This window comes from Pteropus vampyrus, unplaced genomic scaffold (genome assembly GCF_000151845.1).
Source record: "Pteropus vampyrus isolate Shadow unplaced genomic scaffold, Pvam_2.0 Scaffold204, whole genome shotgun sequence".
Classification (NCBI taxonomy): Eukaryota; Metazoa; Chordata; class Mammalia; order Chiroptera; family Pteropodidae; genus Pteropus; species Pteropus vampyrus.
In genome coordinates, this window is record NW_011888985.1 from 1,009,645 (window position 1) to 1,018,342 (window position 8,698).

The 8,698-nt window shown below is 51.1% G+C and overlaps 1 protein-coding gene across 3 annotated transcripts; it reads left to right on the forward strand.

The window, feature by feature from the left end:
* The first annotated feature begins 6 nt into the window (after nt 1-6).
* On the forward strand, nt 7-4,686 carry ARL4C (ADP ribosylation factor like GTPase 4C). 3 transcript variants are annotated; one of them, XR_896583.2, is made up of 2 exons: nt 7-973; nt 4,322-4,686. XR_896583.2 is itself a non-coding variant. In XM_011372352.2 (1 exon), exon 1 carries the CDS (start codon nt 13-15, stop codon nt 538-540), a length of 528 nt encoding a protein of 175 aa, XP_011370654.1. In that variant the 5' UTR covers nt 7-12; the 3' UTR covers nt 541-3,454. The 3 variants fall into 3 exon arrangements, 1 of the variants encoding a protein (XP_011370654.1); XR_896581.2 differs by lacking the exon at nt 4,322-4,686 and adding an exon at nt 3,097-3,454; XM_011372352.2 differs by lacking the exon at nt 4,322-4,686 and having other exon boundaries at nt 7-3,454.
* Nucleotides 4,687-8,698: the final 4,012 nt, after the last annotated feature.

The following is an 8,698-nucleotide window of genomic DNA, read 5'->3' on the forward strand; positions in this document are numbered from 1 at the left end:
CTGCACATCGTCATGCTGGGCTTGGACTCGGCCGGCAAGACCACGGTGCTCTACCGGCTCAAGTTCAACGAGTTCGTGAACACGGTGCCCACCATCGGCTTCAACACGGAGAAGATCAAGCTGAGCAACGGCACGGCCAAGGGCATCAGCTGCCACTTCTGGGACGTGGGCGGCCAGGAGAAGCTGCGGCCGCTGTGGAAGTCCTATAGCCGCTGCACGGACGGCATCATCTACGTGGTGGACTCGGTGGACGTGGACCGGCTGGAGGAGGCCAAGACGGAGCTGCACAAGGTGACCAAGTTCGCCGAGAACCAGGGCACGCCGCTGCTGGTCATCGCCAACAAGCAGGACCTGCCCAAATCGCTGCCGGTGGCCGAGATCGAGAAGCAGCTGGCGCTGCACGAGCTCATCCCGGCCACCACCTACCACGTCCAGCCCGCGTGCGCCATCATCGGGGAGGGCCTCACCGAGGGCATGGACAAGCTCTATGAGATGATCCTGAAACGCAGGAAGTCCCTCAAGCAGAAAAAGAAGCGGTAATGCGCCCGGCTGCGTTCCGGAGCGAGGGGGGAGCGGGCGAGTGAGTCAGGAATGAATGAGTGGATGACTGGGGGGTGGGTGTGCGAGGCCTCGCCCCCCGCGAACAAAGACAGCGAACCAAAGCGATGCTTCCGATTTTTACAACGGAATCTCTGCGCCCCAAAGCAGGACTAGTGACTAAACCCGGGTGCGTAGGCTGACTTGCCAGCCCGCCCGCGGCCCGCCCCCACCCCCAGCCCCGGGGACCTTTTGTCTGAAGACCAGAGCGCCCTAATGGGGTGGGAGGCCACCCGGGAGAGTGGAAGTGCAGAAGCCGCCGCTGCCCTCCTGGCCCAGGTGGAAGGCTCAGACGACAGACACAAAAGCGATTTCTTCCTACTCCAGCAGGGCCAGAAGTTCAGGCTGCCCCGCCCTCACCTGTGAGTTACCTGAGGTACGCAACCTCCGGAACCCTGGGGGGGGGGTCCCCATCTGGAGGCATGTTGGCTGTGGGAGGTGCTGGGGCGACAGCCACTCCTTGCATTCATGGGTGGTGGAAGCTGGATAATTTTATGTCACAGGGCAGGCCCCTGTTGAAATTTCATTCGTCCTGCTCTCGGCCTAAGCGAGGCTGGTGCTTTGGGCCATCAGAGGACTGCCTGGAACAATACACAGCCTGAGGGCACGGGGCGTTGCATTGGCCTTGGCCTTGGCTGGGGAACGGGCCGGGAAGACGCCCCTTTCCTGGTGCTTTGTGGTGGCTACGGAAGACCAGTTTCGTTGAGAACTGCTTTTCAGCCTGGAATCAAACATCGTCCAGATGGTTTGGACCCTGTCCATGGGTAGGTCATTATCACAGAAAGACACCAATAAAAAAAAACAACTTGGAGGTGGTGGCAAATGATGCATTTACTGTTTGCAGGATAGTTAAAGGTGTCTGAAGGGTAAGGCTCTGGGTGTAAATGCTGGATGGGTGTGTGTGTGGACACAGGGACCTCCTTCTGTACTGTGTAATCGGCATCAATACCTAGACCCATATGCGTGGAATCTCAAATTCTCTTAGCCTGCTCATTGGTTTGTGTGAGCACACCAGCTGCAGATGTGTGCTGAATTGCAAGATGGTTTTTGCAAGGGATGTCTCATAATACTAACCGCTTAATGATGGGTTTTGGTTTTCAGACATGTTAAAAAAAAAAAAAAAAGTTCTACGAATGAATACTCACCTTAGAAATATTCACCGCAGGAAAAAAGACTTTGCCCTTCTTTATCCTTTCAGCTGCAAGTGGCGACATGCTCACACTTCTAATTGGGTTCATCGTGGCCTTTCTGGTTTTAGTAGTCCATTAAAAAATTCTTCATTCGAGTATTTGGTGTCATGCGCCAAAAAAATAAAAAATAAAAAATAAAACCCCACCTTGTTGAGAAAGCTGACCTCGTTGAATGGATTTAAAAGGGAAGGGAAAGCAGCAAGATGGGCTCCTTCTTCATTCGTCCCCGTGGGAACTGGCCTGCGTGGCAAATGCAAACCACAGTGAGCGCTTGAGATACAAGCAAGCGTGTGACGTCACGGTCACCTGCGCTCGGGCACTTCACGGTGTACTTGAAAGAGGCTTTGGAACATAAAGTGAAAGAAGAATAAATACATATTTTTAATAATGTAATTTTAAAAATTTCTTTATAATCAGGACTGAGTCTTGGTTTGCAGAAGCTGTCATTTGCCCTGAAACATAGTATCAGAAGGGAAACTTACTCTTTGATTTCTATTTCCTCTTTGAACCCATGTTTACAGGTAGAATTATGTTTTTTTTTCCCCCACCGTTATCAATTAATTTACGATGGAGGCCTATAGAAATTGGACATGGTCATGCGTGAGCATGTGAGTTAGTCAATTACAAATATATGCCTATTGTCCACTGCACTCACAAAGTTAATTTAAGAACCAGAGGTAGAATTCCTGGCTTCCTGCTTGAAACCCAATTCTTCGATGAGATATTTTAAAGAGGGAACCTAGCAGCCCATCTTCCTTTTTTCTCGGTGTATTTGGTACCTTCCAATGCTGGTCTTTTTGTAGAAACTCAGTAGAGAAAATATAGCTGAGCAGTGTTGAAAAGCCTGCAAGATTTTGGTTTACATATCGACAGCATATTATTCACTGATTTCTAAATGGGCTGGTCCCATCATCTGAAGATTCTGTATAGAATTATTAAAAAAAAAAAAAATCCATCTTCTTTATTTTCTTCACATGAGACAATTTCTTAAGCACTTTGACATTTTGGTAGTTCCTCACTCTTGAGAGAATAATATATTTATTTTGTGACATTGCAGATGCCAAACACTGTAACCTTCTCGTGCTAACAATTCTTAGGTTCAAGATCACTGTTCAGATCCTGCCATGCTTCACAACGGATGCGAAACGATTTTGGTTTTTTGCGTTATCGATACTTAAAGGGTGCAGTCAGCTGTTAGTAATTGTGCAGTAAAGTAAAACCCTGTGGTGTCTCGGCTCATAGCTAAGAGTCTCAGTTGATTTCTGTAACGTTCAACTAGTAAAAGCCCATTTTGTCTCTGACCAAACAGGAAGCACAGGTCACAATCGCCTTGGAGTGGTCGGTGGGGGTGTCCCCTCCAGCATGGCAGTCGGTGATGTATGATGCCTCCTGCCCTCGGAGAATGAATGGGTGTCACACAGAGGAAGTGGGCCTCCCCACGTGAGCTTCTGAAATGTTTTTCTCATAGGCACAGGGAGGCCAGCCCTGTTTCAGAACAATGTTCTTCACAAGTTCTCTGTCATGGTGTTGGGACTATGTCTCCTGGTTTCAGTTTTCATTTCTACTGCTGTAATTCTCTGTCCTGACCATCCTCCTCGTCTGTTCCCGCTCCCTTTTATATGCATATACGATGCTGTGAACAGAAATAAATTATTTATACAATCAAACGTTTGGGGACATTGTCTGCGGACGGTTTCTGCTCCTGTTCCTTCTCTAGGCCTCCTTTGCCGAGTGGAGGGACGGGTCACAAAGTGATCTCTCGACCTGGATGAATCGTCTCTGCTTTTTTGATTTAAGTGTCTGCTCCGCCCTCAGTGGCGGATGGAGAGGTACCTGTCCCCCTTCCCGTGCCTGTCAGTGGTCTTCACAAATCCTGTAGGAGGGTGACCTCAATGCCCGGCCCGTCCCCAGCCTCTCAGTTATTAAAACTATGATGGTTAGCCACTTCAAAGATATTATCTGATTACGCAAAATCGGGAGTTCCCGTGTGCTCACCGGTAGTGATCACGGAGCTGCTCAGGGTCTTGGCTACCTCTCACCTGGCCCCATCCAAAGGAGTCCTCTTAGATAGTACATGTGGTTAGACCATCGTGACCTACACGTGCCCTTGGGACAAGTTCCACTTTCTAAAGAAAAAGCAATGGGGCCAGAAGCAGTAGAACCTCCGATAGGTTCTACACGTCGCTCATGGGGGCGGATATTAAGCAACACGATTAAATAATAGTGGGGAGCCATTAACTCTGGAGCCGAAAAAAGCCAGCTTCAGATCTGACTCGAATGGGCAGGGCCCCGCGATTTTGCTGAAGCCTCGAGCCTCACTTTCCCCACACTTAAAATGGAATCGTGGTGGTTGTCGGGAGGGCGAAACACACGAATGAATGTGAGGTGCTCATCGCCCGGCACCCAGCAAGGGCTCGAGAGCTTTTTGCTTCGGTTGTGGCGGGCTGCTGGCAACATGCAGAAAGCGTAATCAGTTAACCTTACCACAGGCCTTTAGATTAGGTCGCTGAATCTCCCTGTTTTGTTCCTACTAGTTTGGTGTCATCGTGTCAAAGCAGGCTGCTGACTTCAGACCCAGGCCGGAATGGAGTCAAACAAACAGCTATAGAATCTGACCATCCCCGGGGTGCTTCTCATCCAGAGCTGTGAGAGGCCGAATTAGGAGCAAAACGGGTCTCCAGACTCTCGAATCCTCGCTGCCCATTCGGCCGGCCTCGCTGGGCTTCAAGCCTGCAGAACCACAGCGAACGCCCAGCGTAACACGGAGCACACAGCACGTGCTCAGTATATGCCGGTCGGACGTCTTAATTCACGTTGGCTGGTTGGGGTTGTAAACTTTCAAGGGGGCGTTATGTAAAATAAATGCTTACTTCCCATTAAATCTTTTCATGAAGATGGACATACACAAAGTAACATTTTTCAAGACCATCATTGTGAGATGAGTCATTCGTAGAAGGACCGTGAAACTTTTACACACGAGTGAAACATTTATGAGCTTAGTGATTTTTCTTTAAGAAATGAGCAGAGCTTGACTTTATAAGTCACGCTGCTACAGAAGCCGATGTTTCAGAGTCAGGTGCCATTAAAAGTGCTCACGTGCCATTTCTAAGCCCTGAAAACTGAAAAACGCTTTCAGCACTGAAAACTGAAACCTCACTTAGAAAAACCATTGTCCTTCCTCCAAACAAGTGAAAATACTAAAAAGAAACAAAAATTGAAGCTTGTTTTTTTGGTACAACCTTCATTTAACTTGGTTTAACAATTGAATCCTAGAGGAGCCAGGTGACACTTGGACAGTATTGTTCGTTCTACGTTTTCCAGTAAAGTGACCAGGAATGACCCCATCACTGTGACCTCTCACCCCTGAGGAGGCTCCTTTTAATCCTAAGCCACTGCTGTGTTTTCCCCAATCTGAACTCCCCCGCCCCCACCCCGAGGTTTCAGTTCCTCCTTTGTAAGTTTCTGTCGCATGATTAAGGGAGGGCATCTTGCCTTAACATTCGGTGCCTTCGCGTTTGTCTTCAGTGCTCTAGAAACCGGTCTCGTACCAACATCACAGACTGTTCGATGTCACGTTCAGGTGGCACCAAGGAAGGACAAGTTCCGTGCACAGAGCAGAAGATAAAAGGCCCGAGATGATGGGGGGGGTGGGGGAGCCCAGACAGGAACTGGATGCTCCGCGATGTCACAGCTGTCACAGCTGTCGCCTGCCCCGCTCGCCTTCCCCTCCCCTCCCCTCCTCTGCTCCCTCGTGCATCCGATGCCCACAGTTTGGCATTCGCCTGCCAGGACCCGAATTCTCCACCTCAGCTGCTGTGCAGGCCTTTGTGCTCTGTCCGCAAACCTACGCTTATCCTTAGCCCGGCCTCTGCTTCTGCTCTTCCTGGCTCGGCCAAAGCCTGTTTCAAATAGAATTCACACACGACCCTGGAGCACTTTACACATTGGTTTTGCACAAGGTCTGATCGAGAATGAGGCTGCATCAGTTCCTGAGAGGAAATTGCGAACGGGGCTTTCTGAGAAGGTGGCATGTCGTGTCTTCAGCGAGGTTAGAAGTGAGAACGAAGGAAGGTGTGGGTTAGCCCCGCCTGAGTTTCTGGAACGAGCGATGGCTTTCTTTGAATGGTGTGGCCTTACGTGCCACTCCGGGCCTTAACGTCTCCTCGTGAAAGTCTCCCAGTGAGTACATTCGGAGAGTGTGACAGCCTGGAGTGAAAGGAATAAGCAGAGCAGTTTTCAAAGTTGTTTTCATAGCATGGGTTTGAGTGGGCGAGCTTCCCTTCTTCACGTACTAATTAAAATCACGGGACGCAGTGATGCTAAGGACGGCTCTACGTATTTCTATCTCGACTTCGTGTTGTGTAATTACAATCGAAGTCGCTGCTCATCTTCGTCGAGCACTTAGTGTGTGCTGGGCGCCATGCTATGTGGTTCGTCTGCTTGATCTCTTCCCGCCAAGAGCCCCAAGAGATCAATTCGTTAATCAAATAAATTAATCAGTTGACACGTCCGCACTTGCGGAAGAGGAAACTGAGGTGAAGAGACATCAGGTCACCTCCCCGAGGCCAGTCCTTTTTTGAGGAGAAGCCCAGTGAAACGCACCCCACCCCCCGCCCCGGTCCCTGAGACCCAGAGGCTGAGCTCCGGGAGGGGCCCCCAGCCCGCTGCCCATGGAGATGAAGGAATCCGGGACTGGGAACCCACGGAGAAGAGGATGGGGGCTCGTGTTGCCGCTGGGCAGCGCCACCCTCCGGCCACGGAGAGCCACCGTCTCTCACCCCAAGAACTCACGCTCACCACCGCCCACACGCCTGACCCCGAGCCCCGGGCCCTACCTTGACTGCTTAGAGGACAGACGCATTGGAGTCTGGGGAAGCGCAGTCCCTCAGCGCCGACTTCCTCCTTGAAGCTCTGTCGTCAATGTCCTTTCCAAGGCCCGTATGGGGTGGGGCAGTGCCTTTCCGATGCGGACAGGGCATGTAAACAGCCTGCAGCAGGCACTGCGAGGTGTCAGCGGGCCTGCCTTGGGGTGCAATCTCGACAGAGCCATCTTACCTCGCGCAGCCTAGACCCCCGAACTCCACAGAGGAGCCGAGAACCCCTGCCCTGTCCACCCCCTACCCTGACTTTAAAGATAAAATGAGGTAACGGATGGGACACCTCCATGCAACCAGTCAGACAGGTCCCTAGACACGGCGTGCAGGTGGCAGACTGTGCTTGGGCTGTGGCCCCTGCGCTCTGCGATGCCAGCTTTCACTGGCGGGGACGATCTGCTTCCCCTCTTGTCACGGACGAGCCCCGCGGCCTCGCTGCTCCCCTTCATTTTCACCGAGAACACCTGCACGTCACAAAGAGTAAACAAAAGGAGACTTTGCAGAAGGAAACCCCTCTCCCGTGCCAGTCTGGGGGGGACCTAGGCTGTCAGCGGGCATTTCTCTTTAGCGACTGTTGGGAGAAATAAGGCTTCTCATTTCTGTCGTTTGCAGAATGCTCATTCTTCTAATGGCGAACTCACGCTTTCAAGTCCTCAAACTCTAAGCCCCTGTGCGATTAACTTCGACTGCCTGCGTCTCGTACAAACGGGCACCGTTTCCGTGTGTGATGATGTACGAGTCGTCACAGTAAGGCATGATGATCGCAACAGCTTATTCCACAAATACGTGTCTGGATCTGTGATGACATGGATGATGTTTTGCATTGCTAGGCAATGTGAGATGTGCTTGGGTACCATGGTCATCATGCAAAAAAATGCTGTTAAAAACATTACCCACCAACAGTTACGACGCCCATTATCCTGGGCATACTCTGCTTCGCACAAGTGCCAGGGAGATGTGCGACACGGTTCTGGTCTTCGGCGGGCCGATGTTCCAGCTGCCAAGTCAGGGCTAAAGCATCAGGTGATGCTGTGAAACATCCCTCAGCGTCACCCAGGGGAAAGGCATTAATTCGACTCACTTCATCTTTTCCATAACATGCTAGCCTTGAGGTAAAACCAGGAGTAAAACCGTATTACTCTGTGTCCTGGCGCGTCCAATTTGGAGACCTCCAGCCCTCCCTCGATGGCCATCTTCGGCCCTTTTTTGGGGTTTCCTTGAGGCATTCACTGGGCTAATGTCCACTGCCTCACCCACTTTCTCCTTTTCCTGCCGTGACTCTTTGTGGAGGCGTCCGTTTCGAAGTCCTTCTGGAAGCTAGGATCAGCACGGCGACCACTGTTGGTCCCCCCGGTGTCGCCCCCATTCTCAATGGCATCTCCTCCCACGTGTAAGGGACCTGGACGTCCGAAAGGCTAGGGGCTACCTGAGCGTCTGACCCTGTGCCCTCTCAGAATCGCCTTTGTATCTGACACTTTCTTTTTGAGCCTTTCTTTGGGTGTCTCAGCCCCTAAGTCCCCTTCATAGGGTTCTTCCCAGGAGACGTCTCAGCTGGTTAGAAATCCTGAGATGAATGTGAATCCTAGTGTAGACTCCCACGAACATAAAGGGGGTACACGATCAGCTTGCTCCCACAGAGTCAGGAATTTCCCGCAGAAGCATTAAAACTCACCACCGCCTCCCGAAATTCCCTCTGTGCTATAATTCTGCTCTCCTGTCTCTGCTTGAGTAGGTAATTGGGATGACGGGATCGGGGTTGGAAGAGTTTGCTTCAGGCTAAGGGTTTCCGAAGCAGACACTGTGGATAATCCACACAAATCCATGCCTGTCATCTTTCTCGCTGGCAGAACCCCACTTTTGCTTGAGGGGTGCCCTCTGCCTCACGGCTATGTGCTGAGGGAAAGTGACCCTATACCCAGCTTAAGGGGAGATGGGTCTGAGCCATGAAATTAATCCATTCTTCTTGCCAGCGTTTCGCCTAGGAAGGGTCAAGTGACATGATTCTGACCCATGAGACTAGAAGGGAAAGCTTATTGG

Excerpts from the sequence above, each read along its gene's own strand:
- ARL4C (XM_011372352.2), top strand. The coding sequence starts at position 13 with ATGCTGGGCTTGGACTCGGCCGGCAAGACCACGGTGCTCTACCGGCTC.